This window comes from Strix aluco, chromosome 1, assembly GCF_031877795.1.
Source record: "Strix aluco isolate bStrAlu1 chromosome 1, bStrAlu1.hap1, whole genome shotgun sequence".
Taxonomy (NCBI): Eukaryota; Metazoa; Chordata; class Aves; order Strigiformes; family Strigidae; genus Strix; species Strix aluco.
The window spans coordinates 150,567,282-150,587,680 of NC_133931.1; the positions used below are offsets into that span (position 1 = coordinate 150,567,282).

The 20,399-nt window shown below is 39.7% G+C and overlaps 2 protein-coding genes across 7 annotated transcripts in view; one reads left to right on the forward strand and one right to left on the reverse strand.

Moving 5' to 3' along the window:
- SH3BP5 (SH3 domain binding protein 5) overlaps positions 1 to 1,838 on the forward strand; it is a 54,312-nt gene extending 52,474 nt beyond the window's left edge. The window contains exon 9 of the mRNA XM_074839861.1: positions 398 to 1,838. Within this exon, the coding sequence (XP_074695962.1) occupies positions 398 to 579 (182 nt within the window). The 3' untranslated portion in view covers positions 580 to 1,838. The remainder of the gene's footprint in view (positions 1 to 397) is intronic.
- A 1,116-nt stretch (positions 1,839 to 2,954) lies between these two features.
- CAPN7 (calpain 7) overlaps positions 2,955 to 20,399 on the reverse strand; it is a 35,569-nt gene continuing 18,124 nt past the window's right edge. For 5 of the 6 annotated variants that reach the window (XM_074839830.1, XM_074839801.1, XM_074839820.1 and 2 more), the window contains 10 exons: positions 19,162 to 19,282; positions 18,778 to 18,922; positions 16,836 to 16,935; positions 15,037 to 15,172; positions 14,513 to 14,588; positions 12,029 to 12,174; positions 11,275 to 11,337; positions 8,514 to 8,644; positions 7,214 to 7,306; positions 2,955 to 7,137 (listed from right to left, as the gene is read on the reverse strand). In XM_074839830.1, the coding sequence (XP_074695931.1) occupies positions 6,993 to 7,137; positions 7,214 to 7,306; positions 8,514 to 8,644; positions 11,275 to 11,337; positions 12,029 to 12,174; positions 14,513 to 14,588; positions 15,037 to 15,172; positions 16,836 to 16,935; positions 18,778 to 18,922; positions 19,162 to 19,282 (1,156 nt within the window). In that variant the 3' untranslated portion in view covers positions 2,955 to 6,992. The remainder of the gene's footprint in view (positions 7,138 to 7,213; positions 7,307 to 8,513; positions 8,645 to 11,274; positions 11,338 to 12,028; positions 12,175 to 14,512; positions 14,589 to 15,036; positions 15,173 to 16,835; positions 16,936 to 18,777; positions 18,923 to 19,161; positions 19,283 to 20,399) is intronic. The other variant, XM_074839847.1, reaches the window with a different exon arrangement.

Genomic DNA, 20,399 nt, shown 5'->3' on the forward strand with positions numbered 1-20,399 from the left:
CTGAGGTTTTGTGGTTTTTTTGGTTTTGTTTTTAAATTACTGTCCTGCTTGCTGATAATCCTGCTTTGCAGGAAAAAATAGTGAACCAAAAGGAACCTCTTACAGGCTCTGCCAGTCCTTGCTGACAAATTCAGATTAGAGGATTACCACCGCTCTTGTGTACTCCAACCTAAGGCTGCTTACACTGTAATTTGCTGATGCAGTGCACAAGATGAGTGTGGCTTGGAAGGCCAACTTCAGTTTCATTAAAACATCTTGCTCCTGCTCCTATATATATATACATATATGGGGGTTTTTTTGCACGCTTTGGCAAAGGAAGCTGCAGAGGCACACGCTTGAAGCTTAAGTTGCAGAGTGAAATTTGGGTTTAACATCTAGTTTAATCCTTTCTTTGCAGGGGATAGGGCAGAAGGGGCTGAGAACAAGACAAGCGACAGAGTGAACAAGAATAGGAGCAGCAACAGGAGCAGCTCCACTGAAGGGCTGGCTTTGGATAACCGGCTGAAGCAGCTCTCCCTTCAGTGCATGAAAATCAAAGAGGGAATATGCGCAGGCAGAAAAGCTGCCCAGATTGGCTGAGTCCTCCTTGTGCCCTGTCCTGATTAATGGGAGTATAAATATTTATACACGAACTTCTAAGTGTTTGAAGAACATTGTGCCAATAATATATGCCAAATCTTAAGCGTTTAAGAATTTAAAACTGCACTAAGAAGTCTAATTGATGTGGAGGGCTGAAGTTTTTATTCAGTAAATCCTTTGTAGGCCGGACAAGTTATCAAATGTTTAAGCTGTGCTCCTATTTCACAGACTTGTAAATTGTTTTGTAGCAGCCTGGCTGAAGCAATAACTTGTTATGTTCCTGTGTAAATTCACGCCAGAAGGGGGTCTGAAATTCAAGCCAGACATTTGCAGAGGGCGGTTTGGCTTCAGTTTTGTAGAATGAAATGCTCTTTAGATACAGTGGATCTCTTGAGTATAGTGGCATATTCTTTAAACATCCGTATTTGTCTGTATTATGCTGAAACTGTAGAAATATTTTGTATACAGGAAAGCTGTTGCATGTGTGGGGTCTAAAAGCCTTCACTCTTCCCTTGGTGCTCACAGAAAGGGTAAAAATGAGTCATGCCTATAAAAATGGGTGGCAAGAGACAGACAGAGAGGGGTTGCTAACGCTCAGCGGTGGTAGGCCCTTTGTAGCCACCTTCTTGAGTCTGTCTTGGACTCTGAGGGTGATGCCAGTGACCAAAAAGAGTTGGTTGGCCCCTTGCCCTTCCCCTCCCCTGAGAAGTGAAGTATTATTTTTCAGCACTTTAAGTGTTTTTTCGCTCAAAAATGGGAATCATAGATGTTTTCAGGACCGTTATGATAAGGGATTCGCCCTTGAAATATGCATGAAGAAAAGGAATTGCCAGTGTAGATTGACGATGTGTTCTTAAGTTTCCCCGTAGGTTGTACTGTGTGGGGTTTTATAACTGTTAAAGGGACTTGGGATTTTAGTATGCACTAGAGAAAGTGTTCAATAAAACTAGAAAGGGCACAGGCATGTTTTGCCAGCAGCTGTTAGGCAGTAGTAGTGTCTGGTAATTATGCTAATAAGTGGTAGTAAAAATCCTAGGACTCTTCAGTTTCGGTGGCTAAGCATTTCTGAAAGCACCATTTTATCTAAGATATCAGTTTATATTGTTAATTTGATGGGAATTTTAGTATTGCCCCCAAAGTATTTTCTATTCTATGCTTTTGCAGTCCTGTTGTATTTTGTCCCTGCCACAGCTTGTGTATCTATTCTCAAAGTTAATGTAAAATTCTTCACACTACAGTAAACATTTTTGTTTTCCACATTTTGACTCTGTGCAAGCTAAGTGTATCTCAATAGCTAAGTACCAAATCTTCTGCAGCAAGTTTAGTCTTTAAATACCCACTTCCAGTCAAAGACTGCAGCCTGCTGTTGCTCTTTGGCATTAGATTCCTTTGCAGTACATGGTACCTCCTTCCAGCTTCCTGAATCCCTGCATCCATGGTTCACTTTTTTTATTCTGAACTGCGTGAGACCAGAGTGTTGGTCAAGTTTTCCAAAATCCCTTAGTATGCAGAAGAGAGGAAGGCATTTCATTACCGAACACCTCTGTACTTAATGCTGCTGAAATCTGCTGTAAGGCCATGCAGAACTGGAGGTAAAGAAACCCATTTTCATAAACATTAGATTCAACACACTGTAGCTTTTGAGCTCTAATAGCTTTAAATATTTATATATTTACATCTTCTGAAGGCTGAACTCTGCCACTGCTAGCATTCCCCAGCCCAATAAATGCTTAGGAAAGAAGTCAGCGGTTCCAGCTCCTGGTGTGACCATTACTTGGAGAAAAGCTGGGATTGACAGTATTAAATATGAAATGAAAAGCAGTACAGTAGTACCACATTGTATCAAATGCTTTACTTAAACTTTTGTAGTTAAGCTATTGTCTGTGCTGTATACAGTTAGAGAAATTAGGAGATGTATGTGTGGCTGAATATCTTATTTTTGCAGACTTGCCAGTCAACCCCTATCACATTGTTCTGGGTTGTTTGGATGTTTTTTTGATGGGGTTTGCTGTGTGTGGGGTTGGTTGTTTTTTTTAATCTCTTTTGCTATCAAATTTCCTCTCATCTTGCCAGTTCTGACTGGAAACCCAAACTCCCTGCACTTAAGCAGTGAATTAATTTTATATTCAGCAGGATATAAAAATAGCTGTGTGCGCTGCCTAGCACACGTCCTGATTGGGTCCAGCTCCCAGCAGGGCAAACCCAGTGATCAGGAAGTACGAAGAGCGTGGAACCCACCACACCCTTACTTTTACACCACGCTTCTGCAAGATTTGTTTGAAGATCTTGCTGCAGCCTTCTTCCTTTGACAACCCCCAGGCTTGGCAGGTAAGTCACCCTTCAAACATGCAAGCAAATAGGCATGACTGCGTGTCTAATAAACTAATGGAAAACTCATTTTATTTTAAACTTCATAAAAGCCATAATTATAAATATGACAAATGAACATACAGTGCTAGGGAGTACAGGCAAACGAACAAGCTTTCTCCAGTTACTTTTCTGTTGGAGCTCTTTATGCATTCTGAAGTGTAACACAACAGTAGCTGCCTTCATGGGTATAAAAATAAGCCTCTGGTGTATCAAAGTACACGTGATCACTTCAGCTGCCCTGAAGTGAGAATGTACGAAGCAAATGTTAACCTAGGAATTCTGCTTCTCTTTGGTATTATCAAACAATTTAAATGTCCTTTTTGCCTAAGCGATGAGAACCTCTACTGTATGTGCACAAACTTAATTCCAAATAGCTGGCTCTTCAAACACCGCAGAGATGGTGTGGTCAGGTGTGTAATTATTGTACAAAACAGTTACAGAAAACTTGCATCAGGAAACTAGGGCTGAATGTCAGACTCAGGTGGATAGAAGCTGTTGATACCATTCACCTATGGTACCGCCTCTGACGAAGACTTTGGGAACGGATGGGTGGGATGAGCCAGGGGCTGACCTGTGTCATCCTAACAAACCAAACTGGGGGGGGGGGGGGGCAGTGTCTGGGTGGGGTCTCACCCTGAGCTATAAACAGCAGCATTATGGGGTCTTGTATGGAGCTTTAAAGTACGATTAAAAAAAAAATACAGAGGAAAGGTTTTGCAGTGCCTAAGTAAGGAGAATGTCAAAACTTCTGAAGAGGCGATCATCTCAGTTATCCCTCTGCACCACTGATCAAGAATTAAAAATAATTTCTTCGTAGTAGTCTTCCCTTAGTGAATCAATGAAAATGTAAATCCTCTTAAAGCCCGTTACAGCAACTGGCTTTCATGTTGTCACTTATCCCCCTGGGTCTGTAGCTCAGAACTGTGCAGTGCGTGACAACAACTTTAGGAGCGCAGGATGCCCAGTGGTGTATTTTATGAGGCTTTGTATTTTAACGTTTAAAAGCTTGAATTGCTTGTTTACAGGCAGAGAAGACTTAAGGGTCAAGAGGTGCATGACTGTCTGTCTGGAAGTAACATGACTGCTGTACCTGTGGTACAGGCTGCGCTGTTGTACAGCTACTTCAATTTTTGCACACACAGGCCTTGTAAAAGTCTTGCTGCATAATGCTTCCATGCTTACATCAGCATCTAATATTCTGTCATAGGGATCAAAAATGCTAAATAGTGTAGGGGAGAAAAAAGTTTACCTACCTCTTGGTCTGAGGCTGTGTTATAATCTAAGGATCAGTTCAGTCTTCAATAATTTTTCCAGATTTATTTGTTGAAAAAATATAAAGTATTCATTTGACAGAAAATATCAAAGCAAATATTAAGTGCTTACATGAACAATTTTTTCTAAGAAAAAGAGGGCAAGAAAATTTTGTTGTAAAATTACTTTGCCGCAACCAGAATCTGCAGACTTCTTTTTAAGAATGTTTTGCATTTCCTTTTAAATACTCCACCTGCATGTTCTGTCTTATATCTGAAGGGTGAGGCACAGTGATGGTATTCAGGTAGCTTGTGTAGCTGCAATGTTTGAACAGAACTTGCCTTATAAAGGACACTGAGCAGTTATCCTGTGCAGTTACAGGGATGAGCCCAATCCCCTGACTGTACTGTACGTGTGTAGGAAGTGTGAGAGTATCCTGGTGGGGACAGGATCCTTTGTCCTTAATGCCTTTCTCTGGCACTGAGTACATTCCTTGCTTTTAGTTCAGTACAGTATAGAAGCTGAGCCTTATGCTCGTTTCACCCAGCATAAGCTTTTGGCACAAACTTGTGCTTGGGGGAGGAAAAAAAAAAAAAAAAAAAAGAAAGAAAAAACCCTTCCTGAAGAGTAGAAATCAACTACAGACAACCAACAACAGATTGTACTGTAGGCAAGTCTACCAGCTTGATCTCAAACAGCTGAGGATGTGCAAGAACTCAGTACTGAAAGCTGGCAGTTCTGGCATCTGCCTTTTGTACTGTCAAAAACACACTTAGCTGAGATTTCCTAACTACCTCTCACTTCATAGGTGATAAAATAGATGCAAGACTCCAATGCCACTCTGCTTTAGCCTGAGCTAAAAACTTAACACAAATTTGTAGGGAAAATGTAAGTTAAATGAAATTTTAATTCTGTAGGGATGAAGCAGTCCTGGGCACATATTCCCACAAGTCAAGGATAACTACAAAGAACCCGATTTGGTTTTTGCTCAGTTTGTGCCCATGCTGCTCCCCCTGTTGATCTGTTGCAATAATCATCAGAAACTTCCCTGCAAAAGAAGGTAAGTCAAGTCATACTGACAAACCTATCACAAATCTCCTAGCCCAGATGGTCTTGGAGAGAACTGCACTCAGGAATGCGTGTGTTTTCAGTGCCCTTTGAAAGTGGACCTTTGTTAAGCAGCTGGCTGATGAAGGAAATGAAACAAAAGGATTTTGTACTTTCTGGAGAGGCCTAATAGCAGATTTCTGTGGGAAGAATTTTAGCCCACAAATAATATTTCTGGTGCTCCTGTAGCACACGTGTTCATTTCCCAATGACCAAATGGCACCTGGGCTCTAAAATAAGATTTAAATGCTACCTTTTTGCTTGGAAAACTGCCAAACCAACCTGAATGGCAAAGAACTTCCTACAACTGTTTTAAAAACACCCTCTTCCCCCAACTGTCAAATATAGTGGAATTTTAAGGCTGCTCTTTGTAAAAAGACAAAAAAAAATGCATTTTAGGATCAGTGAGGCAGTATTTAAATTAAAAACTCAGTTATCTTTAAACCTCTTCAGATACAAAGTATATAGATCTAGAGGAAGAGCACACACAGCAGGCTTCTAAAAAGAATCTTGTTCTGCAGTAATCCCACTTCCACTATTTTCTTAAGAACTCTGACTCTTAATGACACTGGCCAAACGCTCAACTCATTCACTGGTTTCAACTTACATGAAAAAAGGTACCTTTGCAAAGATGTCTTGCATAATGGGATCAGCAAGTGCATTTCTTGCAGCTGTGGTTTATTAGGGGGAGAGGTTTAAATGATCCTTGCCCTACAGGCTGAATACTTATGAAAATGACAAGAATAAAACATTTCTTTGCTGGGATGCTGGTGATGGGTGGTTCCCTACCTCCTTGCACCAGCAAATGAGGCTACCTCGGTAGATACAGGGAATCTTACAGTGCAGCTTCAGATGAAAACCTTCCACACCCGCTAAAGGCAGGGTGTGCTGCACTGTCTGTACGCTACTGCTGGCTAATCTCCTCTTCTTGCTGCTCATCTGCATCAAGTAGGTCTTGCAGCTAGTAGGAAGAAAGCCACAGTGCCTTGTGCTGTAATGTCATGTGCTAAAGTCATACAGACATGAAATAACAGCTCTCAGAGTACATGTAACATGAGTGAAGCCATTTTTTAGAAACAGCTAAAGCTGGAATCTTCCTTTTCCTTTACTCCTATATACATATTCTAGATAAGCTGAACATGTCAGTCTGGAATACTACATGCTCAGCAGTAGTAAATTTACATTTAGATGTGAGAACTAGTTCAATGCTGAAAACATTCAAGATAGCAGCACAAATATGTAGTAAAAGCTATTTGGTCCTGAGGCTGAATAAGCAGAATACACAAGAATATTTCTTTCTTACATGTTTACTTTTAAGAATAAAAATCTTAAACCCATATACCCTGTGTTCTGGGAGAATTTCAATGCTAGTTTTTCTCTTAACTCACTAGACTTTGATTTGAAGTGTGGAAAAATTGCAATAAATTGAGTTCTGCCAGTTCATTTGAATAGAAGGATTTTAGCCCATTCACAAGCCTGTTGAGCAGCACTCACTCCAGTACCATAGCAGCAAAACTCACAACTGTCTACCACAATTAACTGGCCCATCGGTGATTCCATGATTTTGGCTATAACTTACAATGTCATTTTTTATTATGCATATGTGTAGTAAGAGTTATTCACCTGGTCTCAGGCTCTAGGACAGATCAAACCCACCTCAAACAGTAATGCATAGACCTGGCTCCTCACTGCAGCTGTGATACCTTAAGAGGAGTAGCACTGTTAAAGTCTAAGAAAAAAGGACCCTCTTGTTGTGGCAAGAATGTGGTGGGGATAATGTTGTAAACTCCAGCAAATATGTTCTCCACTTCCAAGTAGCAAAATCCACACCTATGACAAAAGAAACTATTAGAACTAAGATCTGAAATCCATTTCAAACCTCTAAGACTTCATTAGTGAGTATTACCTGTAGTCACCACTGCTCTTTTTCTGAAAGCCACAGGAACCGGGATCTCCTACTGTCGAGACCGTGACGAGTTCAAAACCAACGCTGTATTGCCTGCAAGTGACACGACAGACTTAGTTATTTGGGTCATCAGGATTAGTAGGAAGAGGGCCATTTATTAAAAACTAACCAGTATAACTGGAAAACATCTAAAAGTTTTGTTACATTTGTGACAGAAACATTACGTCAAACTTACCATGCCATAAATGTAGAATTTGGAGGAAGACAGAACACATTTCAGGTTTGAAACTAGACTATGTAGAAAATGCCTGCTCGAAGTCTGCCTCTGCATTTGAGCAGACTGAAGTAGTTAAACTTGTGGCGACACACTCCTGTGCCACATGGCACAGATCCTGGGGTGCAATCTGATCGCTGTCAGATGAATCTGTGTCGGTGATCTCAGCAGAATTTCTCATGTTGCACTATAACTTAGGACAGTTTGCACACTACCTGTTAAAGCATGTGACAGGCACCACTGCCCCTGACATTCAAACTACCTAAATATGATCTGCAAGTGCAGAAGAAGTTGCATATAAAAAACCCACTCAATTAGTGGAACAGTATAGTCACACCTTTGCCATCATCTCCATTTCATGAGAAAGGCTTTCCTGAAAGAGGGGAGGATGGCTAGAGAAGTGCTGCCATTTTGTGGGCCCCACTGTGGAGCTTTGCAGAAGGTAAAAGCTTGACTGCATGTCAGGAGATGTTGCTATTTAGAGGTGCTGTATACTAGTATTTTGAGGTAGATCATTAATTTTGCCAAAGGAATTTGACCTGTGTAGGTCTGCTGACATCCAATACTTCTCCTGGCCTGCTGGTGGCAGAGCAAATGCACTTTCAGAGCTGAAGGTGCTGCACAGGCCATTGCCGGAGAGGCTGTCAGGGTTTAGTATCCTGCAGCTTAGCTCTACTACAAAAGAAAAGGAATTATGATCGTCATTAGTTTTAAGGGGAGGAGAATCCTTTGTACCTTCTTCCCTCCTGTGCAAGGCCTAGCTCTGCTCAGACCCCAAAACTAAAGAGAAAGAAGGCTGCTGCTTTCCTTGTAGGCCAAGGATTTCCTCAGCAGCAAATGCAGAGGTTTACATCACTATTGATGGTGAAGTTCGAAATGTAAGCAGTACTAAAGCTGAACCACCTCCCCTATCTTGTCGTGGATTTTCAGGGAGCTTCCCACCCTCCCCATGGACGATACTGACAAAGCTTTATCTTTAGCACATCACGCTCTCGCTGTATTGATGCACACTTATGCTCTACAAACCTTGGTCCCCGTAGTTCAATTAGTAAGGGGCCATTCTTGTCCAGCTGGAACTGATAAATGGGGTTATTTTTGTAGGTGTCTCTGAAATTTCCACATCCTCCAGCACTGTGACCTTTCCACTGTCCATTAACCTGAAAAGTCAAAATGCAGAAAATACTTTATAGCCTGAGGGTTTGTATTGCTTATTTATACACACAAACAAGATCAGAGGCTCCTCTTACTTTAGAAGTCACTGACCTGAGTAATCTCTCCTAATTTTTAAAATGCAAGTGAAAGACTCTGTTCAGTGAAGTTTCAGTATTTCAGTATTCAGTAAAGTGTTCAGAAAGTTTCACTGCACTCCTCTACCCACCTTGATCAAAGCCTTAGATCCCTTAGAAGTGTACTGTATTCTTGCAGCTTATAATAACTAACACGTGACTGTTTCTGACTCTTGACAAACTGCATCTAACAAAAGATCAGTATTCCCATCTATCCCATGACTACTGGACTATTCAGGTTATTTTTTTTTCGTTCAGATGTTCCTCTGTTGCACTAAATGAGAAACAACAGTGGTATAGGAAGTACAACACTACTTGTGTTGTAACCTTTGCTTTTGGAATCGCTGCCTCCAGGCCTGTCCATTCACCTCTAGGCACTCTGAGAACCAGCAGTACAGGGATGAATTACACATAAGAACAGATTCTGCAAGGACAAAGACATACAAGAGCAAAAATGCTGCTCAGACTTTGAGAAACAGGCCATCTGTTTGCAAGTTCCTCCTGCTAGTCATTAAACTGAAAGGTTAGACTTGTAAGACATGCCAGGCATTCACACACATTTATAGCTGAGATCCATTTCTCCTGTTACCTCCCTCCCCTTTCAAATCAGCAAGGAGCATGTTTTTTTCTTGTGATTTAATTTCTTTACTCAGTGTCCAAAAACCTCAAACATGGCAAGTTTGGAAACAAGGGGGAATTCTCCCCCCACCGTGCTACTTCCCACGAACCTAAAACTGCTGTTAGCTTTCCAGGCCTTTTTGACCTCTGCTGCACTTTGTTCCAGGAATCCCCCTGGGGCGCAGCAAGCTCCAGAGGTGACCACTCAACTTAGTATAAGACATCTAACAGAACTTGCTTTTACTGGTTAACTGTGAATTCTGCTTGGTTTTAAGTGTGATGACAGGTAAACAAGCACCAAATAAGCATTAAGCACAGGCAACTAACTTTTAGTATTTAATCATGAAGATAGAGTTTGCCTTGGATAGATAGAACATGCCTTTGAATACTAGACAGGCATCTTCAAATAATTAACAGGAGGTTTCCACGTAATTTTCTTTTGAAACATAATACAACAAAAAACTGCCTCAAACAGGCTGGTCACCTTTCATGAGTTTTTGACCTCTTAAAGCATTCCCCCAAACTAAGCCCAGTTTTTAAGAGCTAAGAAGGAAGAACCAAGCGCATCATCTCACTGTTCCCAGGAATCTCTCTAGGCTCTCACTGTTCTCCAGAACAGGCTGGCCTCAAGGGGCTGTTCCACAAATAACAGCTGGTATGAAACACCGTCTGACCTCACGAGCCTAGCTGCAAGCCAGCATGTCCCCCTGACCACACAAAGTAACATAATCCTTGGCGTCAGCCATGAGCGTCCTAGAAAGTGGAGTGTCCCACTGTGGCTCCAAGCAGAGCCCTGTTTCTCTCTTCCCAAAGAAGTTACTGTTTGGACAGAAGACTTCTGCCTATAGTAGGATTCCCCAGGGTAAACATGGTAGGTACAGAGCTTAAAGTTAACAGCTGCTGGTTTATTCTTTCTTGAGGATAAAATTGCTAATAGATGAAAATACATGCAAGTCACTTTATCCTGTGAGCTCCTGGCTATATTTATACTTCAGCTGAAGGTGTAACTGCAGCTCACGTTGACAGCTGAAATACAAACAGCAGCTGGCCCCAGAACTGCCTGGGCTTCTGACTTAATTTCAGGCAAGTTTTTTGCTCTTGCCCCTGCTGCTGTACTCTCAGGGAGCATTTCTACATCAACTGTACCATGAGTATGTTGCCCTGATCCTGTTTGGCAATATGAGTGCTCATCCCAATGGATACAGACTTTTGAGATGTCTTCACAAAATTTAGGAACAGTAATGTATTGTGATATTGCCATCCTAAGGCCATTTGTCAGTCATGCTACTGGTGCCTTTAGTTTGTTATTGCTGATTTTGTCCCATCATGCCAAGAGTTTTTTTCCAAGAAAATCACGCCATTCTCTCAAGGGAAAATGAGCAACACTTTTGCAGGGTTTTTACCCTGCAGTAGCACTGGCACAATCTGATCTCTGCAGAGTAATTACATATTAGGGTACAAGTTGTTATGCCAGTCTATTCTACAAAGGCTTTACAGTGTATTTGCCGTGGCAGAGCTGTAACGCCACCCTCTGCAATGAAGGTGGAACTTACACACCAAATGGCAGTGGAAGTTAAGGCACCATCCATACAGAGTGGTGTGAACAGTCAGCCAGCCCAAGGACTTCTGTGTTGGTATGAATTATGTTAACACTGCAGCTAATTGTGGGGCAAATTATATGCGACTTGAGTACAGGATTGGTCTTGTGCTAAGATGCTTAGAATAAACTTTAGTTAAGAAGTTTCATTTGTTAGAATATGGCCTAAGCTGGCATTTTTGGGCAGTAGTATAAAAATATATTTAAAAACCTTATACATCTCAAATACAGAAAAGCCAAACCAGAATTATTATGCAGTGACCCATAAAAGAAAGTATTTCTTTACCCGTTTGGAAATGGTGTAAGGTGTAGGAATCTTGGAAAAGGTGAACTTGCACAAGGAATACACCTGTGTTGTAAAATAGGAAGCTGGTCACACATTCATGTTGCACTTTTCATAGAAAATCACGACATGTTATAAAAAAAAAAAAGCAGAATTGCCTACACATCATTTTTAGATACTTGTTCACTACATGCCTATATTACTCATCTGATGACCCCATCTGAAACTCAAAATCCAGAATAGTGCTGGGACTAACAAGACTTAGTTCTACTTAGTTTTTCTTTAAAAAAGCAAAACAATCTGCATTTTACTTTTTTCAGTGTCAAAGACAGACATCTGGCATTGATCATCACGTGACTCAGCAGTTAGAGAGAAACCCAAATACTGAGTCCAAGAACATAGAGAAGTCAACAAACCTTAAATCTTAACTGCGATCTAAACCAGGCTTAATTTGGATACATAGAGTGTCAATGCTCTTCCTGTACACAGATACTAATTTTTTATTCTAGGAAATAAAATTATTTTTTAGCTGATTTCATTACTAAAATTTTGTTACTAAAAACCACACACACTATGTTGTCTTAGCTACAAATGGAGAACGTTATCAGACACTTCATCCAGTGGTTCTGCTCCATCATTCATAGCCTCCCTCCCCAAAATAACAATATCAGTCCAGAAGTACACTTGTCAAACTTACAAAAAAAGAACACTTTATAGTTTAATTGTTTACATTCATTATGAAACCAACAGTACATACCCTGATGGTGTAATGAATAGTGTTTTGTTTCTCATACTGGGATACCACTAAGGTAAATGTATGGGGCCCTGGAGAGGTCAGCTTTATCTTGGTCAGATAATGAGGACTGTTGATCCGAATACCATCAATATACGGAGGAGGATCAGCTGAAAAAGAAAAGGATGAATGCTTTTCCCCATCAAAAAATCCCCCAGCTTGGTAAGCAACTTAGCCATTTTATATCAGTGAATTTTGCCAGGGAAGTCAGATTGTTGGTACTAAGGTTAGACTCTAAGCAGACCTGAATGCTCTCAGAAGAATAGTCTCAGGATTTGCTCATAAAAAGGACAGATAATCTTAAGAGCAAGTATCACTTTCAGGCAAGGTACATCACACATGACAGGACACAAATTCTGCACTTGAAAGTACAGCTTAAATCCCATGACTTGCAAGAACTGCTTATCCATCTCCCACCAATGTCTCTACTCAAAGATGACCTATTATGATTGTGTTGAAATTTAAAGAGGAAGATAAGGAATGTTTGAGCACCGTTTAAAAAAAAAAATCTCCGAGGAGTCTGTTCCTTCCTTGTTGGCTGGACAGTTCTGGAATACAAGCTAACAAAACCTTTGGCCACTGGGTAAACAAGACTTTAAAACACATTAATTTCTTTAACTAAATCACACACACTTTCTCTCTCTCCAACTCTGTGATCATTACCCAGATGTAGTTGCATCCTAGTACCAACGCACATGTGGTACTTATTAGAAACATTCCAAATATTTGCTTTTACAAATAAACAATGTAATTTGTTATTTGGTCTCTAGTTGGTTCTTTCCAGACTTCTTTTCATTTCAGTGAAGCAGGAACGAATCTAGCCAATTATTTCAATAGACCCAGGATCAGGTCCTTTTATTTTCTTCTACAAAGCAACATGGGAGTGGGGAGAGGCTTAATGTAAAACAATGAGAAGCTTAGGAATAGGAAATCTTGGCCACACTGCCAAAGGATTAACCCGCTTTATTCTCATCTCATTTTAACAGATGGTAAAAATAATACTGCAGCTTGACCAATCTATTTCCATGGAAAAAGGTTTTAAACAAGTTTGAGCTCGTGAGATTAAAAGTTTATAAAAGAGTTTGAGTAGCAAGACAAAACATGTGAATCATCCAGTTCTTGCTAGTGTTCTTGCTGGAAGACTCAAGAACAACTGAACAATTCCCTCCACTATACAAATGTGTTTGGTTTGCTCACTTAATGTTTTCAGTAAGACATGTGTAAAATAAGCAGTGCTACAACTACCAGTGACACCAGAAGCAAGTCTTAGGCTATAAGGAGAAGCAGATGTTTTAACAAGATCAGCTCTTACAAAACCAGATGATGATTTGGTCAGGTGTCAACAACTGCTTTCTGCAGAAGGACAGCTTGGATTCCAGGGGAGTTGGTCGGCAGAGTTCATTGAACAAGACCAGAGATAAACAATGCAAATCCTTACCAGCCATTCCAACAGGAAAACACCCACAAATTCCACTCTGGTGAAAAGAGCTTTGAAAGCTACTCTCTAACTGTTGCTATTGCCTGTTGCGTGAGCAGCTACAAGAATGCGACCCTGGTTCTAAAGAGGTTCCCCATCTGTAAAAGCAACGGGCCAAATCCTACCTGTCTTAGGATGCACCTTCACTGAATTACTCCAAGTGATATTTTTACAAAGATCTCTAAATTGATGTAAATATTATTATTTACATAATAAAAATATGGTATTATTAGCTCTACCTTAAAGTTGCAGCCTACCCTATCCATTCAACCTGGGCATTACTTTTACTTCCTGTGTCTCAACCTGTGTTTCAGATCTGCTATATCTTGAAATAAAACATACATGGCTTTTTTGCAGCTACAACAAAGCTCCAAAAACCAAGCCCCTTCTTCTCAAGGTGAGTAGAATCTGACCTATAATGACCAAGAGTAATACTTTGATAAAATTTGAACATCTAAATATTTTTCTTAAACATTTCATACCTGATACTTTGAAATATGTTGAAGTGTTCAGCTGTATCTCACGAGCTTGCTTAGGTACTTTACTAAGCTAAGTTCATAGAAAAATTAACCTTAATTATTTTCCTTTAGTGGAAGCCGTAAACCTTGAAATAATTTCACAAATGTGGGAAATAATTGTGCTTCTGTTTACTTGACAGCATAACATCTGTTCCCTCTAAGCATTAACTACTACCACTGCAAAATAAACAGAATAATAAAGAAAATGCTGTAGCAAAAGTGTCAGCAGGACTATGCAGACCTCTTAGCATGCTTCCAGCACGTACAGCTTGGTTTAGTCCTTCAGCACAGACTGTTGAATGTGGTCAAACAGAGCCAACCAACTATTTCAGAAGACTGACTTCTTAGAGTGAGGCATCTAGTTTTAAAGCAAGTGCCTTTCTTCTTCACAAAATCTTCTGCAATTCTTCATTATTTCTAGCATAATGTTCTTGACAATTAAGGTACACTAACCTGGATAATAAACTTTTTTGCCATCAGTCTTGTATACAACCATTGTAATGAATTCCCGGTTGTGTGCAAAGTCATCCTATGAAAAACACAAATTGAGTTGTACACTTCTGTGGAATGTAACTAATGCTTAATCAGAATCAAGTACACGTTCTGTCATCCCCTCTGATCACCACATGGCATGATCTGATATTTGTATTTATTGAGATACCCAATCCAATTCTTTTCAAAATACCTGAAGTAAATAAACTGCCACTAATTTCAATTATAACAGTTCAGGCCCCGGGATTCAAAGTTACTTCAGAACCTTTTTGGCGGAATATAATCACTTAGCTCCATTTTTACTCTGGGTCTATTTCAACAATCTTGTCTGTAGGTACATGCTGAATTTAAAATGCATACATATACACAGGCAGGCATACCTGAACATGAAAACATAAGCAGTAATATACTAATAACAGAAAGCTATAGAGAGAGATTTCAGGAAGATGCTGCAGAACTTGTAACATGGAAAAAGGACCCGGCACCTTATCTGTGATGTGGCGGCTGAGCAGAACCCAGACAGCAGCACCGCCCTGCGGACACTGGACCTCTAGCTTGTACTGAGGGTTGTTGGCCAGGCTGTAGGCATCCTTCACCGGACCTTGCTTTGCGTCCCAAGTACTGCAAGTAATACAGACATGTTATTAGATGAGAGATACTATTTCGTGCTTTGAAAACTAACCCCAAACCCTACATCCGTACAGAGCTGTCTATTATCAGTAACAAAGTCACCGAGGGCTGATTTTCTACTGGAATCTATGACAGTGGTTACATAATACAATTGTGTCAGAAGTATTATTTACAACTTTATAAAATGACTTCACTACAAGTGTGATAATAAAATATGCTAAATACAAACAGCTTGGGTTTGTTTTTTTGTTTTTGTTTTTTGGTTTTTTTTTTTTTGGTGTTTTTTTTTTATGGTGACTGCAACCACACAGCACAGAAAAACATGAACCATTTGAGGAGCCCAGGCTACCCCATTATAGTCATTGCATACACAAATAGCAAGTGTAATACACCTATGCTTCTGTAACTATAGAAATCCATATATAAGCTATGGTTGGTTTCAAAAGCTTGCTAAATTTTTTTCCTCTACTGTTTTATTGAGGCAATTTTTTTTTTTTTCATTTGATCTGTTCCATGTTTGGAACGTTAAAGATCTTTGGGGTACCCTATTGCAAAATCTGCTGGCTGCCTCATGAACTGTCTAGACAAGGAAAATACAGTGTGAAAAAATAAGAATTGCTGATGACTGAATGCAAAGCGTGCCGCATTGGAAACAGAAGTGGGTAACACTATTGGTAAGTCCCACTGACCCTCCCACACTTTCAAAGCTGAACAGTGGATGTTGAAGGCTGCATTACCAACTAACCTTCACATTACCACCTTCATTACTCCACTTTTTATGGCAATTGCCACTGTGCTAGGCATTTCCTTACACAGAGGTATGACAACTACTAATAATATAAGGGAAGACAGACTAATAGATGAGCTTTGAGATTAGCATACACATTACCTCATCTTGCTACATCACCACTGTGTATTTTAGAATTAATTTGAACACAAAGATGGAAGGAGCCTTTACAGATAAGCTCAACAGTTGCACTATGGATGAAGGAGCCTGTGCAGAGCTAACGTTCCACAGCGTGGAAGCAGTGGCAAAGGGCAGCATAGTGGAGTAGAAAAATAGAGAAACCCTTGCTTTTGAAACCCAGACATGCACTTATCCTCAAACTGGGTGACAAAAAGACTGAATGTGATGGATACTAGGTAGGAGACAAGTATTGTGTTCAGAAAAAAATCAGCAGGCCAGGAAGATTACTTATGATAACTACAACTGGTAAAAACCAGAATTAAACTACTCTGACATCAGTGAATACACCCTGTAAAGACAACACACACTGCACAAACGACTTGCAGCTGGCTAGGAAAATGAATTCCAAATAAAAACTAGGTCACTCAAGCGCTGTCTGGTCACTGCTTAAAGACAGACTGCACAAAAATCTGATTTCTAATCCAATAGAGAGATGTGGAACTGAGGTCAGAATCTGGTTCCTCAACCCTAGGTCCACAGCAGCACCACAAAGGTCACTGGAGTTTCAACAATGTTACAGAAGTAGTCAAAAACAAAGCCTGGGCTGAGAATTTATTGGTGCAAAGTCAGGCTCAAGAGAGCGTGGCTGGAGTTCAACCTCTAGCTGTAACTAGGAGGAATGGAAGGAAGGAAACATCAGAACATTTAGTGAGATACTGACACAAAAGTTTTATCTCTTGGACCAACCTGTGAATACACGTAGATTCTTTAAAAAGACTTGGGTTCCAACTCAAATAAATAACATCATAGTACTGGCACAGGTCCTCCCAGGAAATCCAGAAAATGCCTAAAAAGGAAATGCTGTTATTGTTTCCTTACCAGACACCTTGATTTTACTTGTTTTTCAAAAGTCTCTTTCCAGGCAAATGATATAGCTTATATAAACCAACATTTCTGTAAAACTTAGTAGTAATGTCTGCATTGCCCAAATATCTAAATTTAAACTTAACCCCTGAAATAAACACATTAAACCAAGAAAAACAAGTTAGTCTCTGCTCATCATCAAGAACTTTCTGAAGCTGTCAGAATGTTTTTCATTTTCAAGCACTAAGCAGAAGGTATGAGAGAATCTGTTGTTTTGAAGGACACAACATTAGGTGATTCTGACCTGCATTCCCCTTTCCTAGGTTTCTGACAAAAGAAATTCCATAGTCCCCAGTTCAACAACCTACTTCAGTAGTCATCCAGAACAATCAAGTATTCAATCAACATGCAAGTACATTTGAATGTATTTCTAAGATACTTCTTCATCCCACACCTGTGTGACTTGCTTTGGCACCCTGAATCTGCTTCATCTTTACAACATTCTCATGCATTTATTCTAATTCTCCATAGCTCCCTTAATTGCAACTCCATCCAACAACAATGCCTGCAAGCTGAGAGATTCCTGATGAAATGAACTCTCAAAAAGGTAATGGCCTTATAACTCAAGTCTCTGACATAGGCAGTTGCAGATCTTACAGCACTAAAAAAAAAAAAAGCAGTCATAATAGCTACACACTAGCTATTAGATAACAACTAGCTATTAGGCAACAAGACCAGATTGTAAATCCAGTCAGAAGAAACAACTCCCTTAAAATTACTGATGTAATTTTACATAAACTTTAACTACTAGATGTTACAGATATAAATTCCTTACTAAGTGAACCAGTAAATAAATAATGAGCTAATCTCTCCTAACCGTCACAAAGCCAGGGCTGCTATTCTTATATTTAAATCAAAAGTCTTCCTTATGCACTTGCATGAGGCTTATCATTCAATGCTATAATTTAATGGGTTTGGATGCATACTGCTGTCAAAATAGAGTGGCACTGAACAAAAGGGCTCCCTCACAGAGATACACAGACAGCAATTAGGATACCATAAAAAGAGCAGACATCTCTTTCTGAATGTAAAACGCAGCTTCTGCAGAATTTCTAAACTGTCAGCAACCTGCCCTTCCACCAGCAAACCCACACTGACTTTCCAAATGCTACACTCTGCTGCTCCCTAGGGAAGACGGGACAGAAGAACACTGGGCACCATTCCAAGGGGTTTCTCTGGACAGTAACATAGTAGTACCACTGTCTCAAAGACGGATCTCAATCTACCCTTACAGCTGGAAATAGAGTGTATGCAAAGATTTGTTTATATTTGTTTATTAACGTAATGCAAGGGGAAAAAACCCCACTGCCTCCAGCGCATAACCTCAAATACAGGCAAGACTAATTTAAATACTGATTGCAGTAAGCACGTTGCTAGATATTTGCAAATTTTGGAGGAAAAAAATCCACAAAAAGTCTACTCACATATTAAAAAGCAGCATTACACAGCTTATGGTCAGAATGTTATCTTTGCACTACACTCCCCCATGCCCAGAGACTGAGATAGCAACACTTAAGTAAGGAGGTAATTTCTTGTCAATGAATTTGAGATATATTAAACCGTCCAATTACTTAAACCACAGACAAAAATGAAGTGACAGACTTGAATACACAAACATTTCCTAAACTTTTGTGCTGTTTAGTTTCTAGCATTTGTTTTACTCTCCCTCTCCTTGTGCTTAAGCATTTCTTTCCACCTTTCTGCAGGGATACACCTCAAATATCTGTGTTATCTGAAAAGATAATGACTTTTTAAACCTTATTACCATTGTCTATTTTCTGAGCTGTTCTTGGATCAAAGTTCAAGTATTTTTGTAAATCTGGGGTCCAATTCCTTGTGTCATTTTCACTGTATCGTCCTTTCCAACGCAAGTGGCTCCAGGGATTTTTCAACTGAAGAAATCGAAGTCCCTACAGAAACACAAAATCAAATTGCTGGATTCATCTTGTCAAGGTAATTTTTATATTTACATTAACATGGAATATGGATCAATAGCTAAAAAAAAATACAGTATCATTAAGCTTTCTGGGATTTCCCATGGAGCTCAAGACAAAATAAACTATAGTAGCGATTAGATCAAAAAAATAGCTGCCCATCGCAGACAGCTTTCAAACAGGCATCTGAAAACATCTTCAGTTTTACTTGATACCTTATATTCTCTTATATCCAAGACTGCATACGCATGGGTCGGAACTAAACCCCATTTTTCTCCTTCCTCTTCAGACATCACCCCTGTTGCTGTTGTGATAAGGACATCTCCCTTGTGAAATCTGTTCAAAAAGAGGTGAAAAATGAGCTTAATTAAAATCTTGCAAGTTGCAAGCTAATATTTCCCAGACACTGTAACAGTATGTCTTTACACTGTCCGTTAGCTGCTTGCTAACTGACCCTGCTTTATAAAAACTGGAATACAGATTCTTTTTGTCAGCAGAAATCACTCCTGAAAAAACTTGAAAAAGTAGAACTAATTTCTTTCAGTATGTAAGTATAGGCTTTTAGTAAAAAATATTCTTACATAATTTCATATTTGTTATAAATAAAAACCGGCATTTATCAACCCGATGTTCAATGTGGTTTCATCAACATGTATCCAATCACTGCATATAGCAAATTAACAATTCTGTCACACCCCCAGGATTCTGAAGGAGCTTCCCAAAACTTGAAGAATGAGAAGTTCATGCTTCTACATTTTTGCAGGTGTTTACACTAAAGTCTTGTGTCCCCCAGCATAGGCCTTACAGGGTCTGAGTTGTCAACTCACAACAACTGAGTTCTGCAATTGCTCTGAATTGCAATTGTTGATTTTGTAACAATTATTGTTGTAAAAACACACCAGCGTGTTTCCCAGCCCATGCTAAAATCCAAGTACATACTCAGCATCCCTAGATAGCTTACAGGGTCACTGGACTATGGATCAACACATTTTCAGTGTAGCACAGGTGAACGGTAGTGATGCCATAATGGCTAGATCCCATCCTGATTGCAGTCACACTTCCAAACTGCAGTGCCAGAATATCTGAAAAGTTGCTGACAATCAACTGAGAGCTCCTAACCAACTGCAAAAGCACTGTAGAAAAAAGCCACACTCTTTCATCATGAATGCAGATGTTTCTGTCAACAGAATATCCCCCTTCTACTACATTGAAATGCGTAAGAAACTGGTTGCACAAAACCATTTTGAAAGAAATCAAAATACTTGCTAGCTGACATTTATAATTCAGCTATATCTTTCACCATGAATAGAATTGTTATGGTAAGCCTGAAGATCAGTTCAGACTACTGCAGTTTTGATAGACTTTTGCTGCTCCTCTAGGAGATTTACTAATGGGGCATACATAATATCCAAGATCTTGTGATATGATTAAAAATACTATATTATATCTGCTT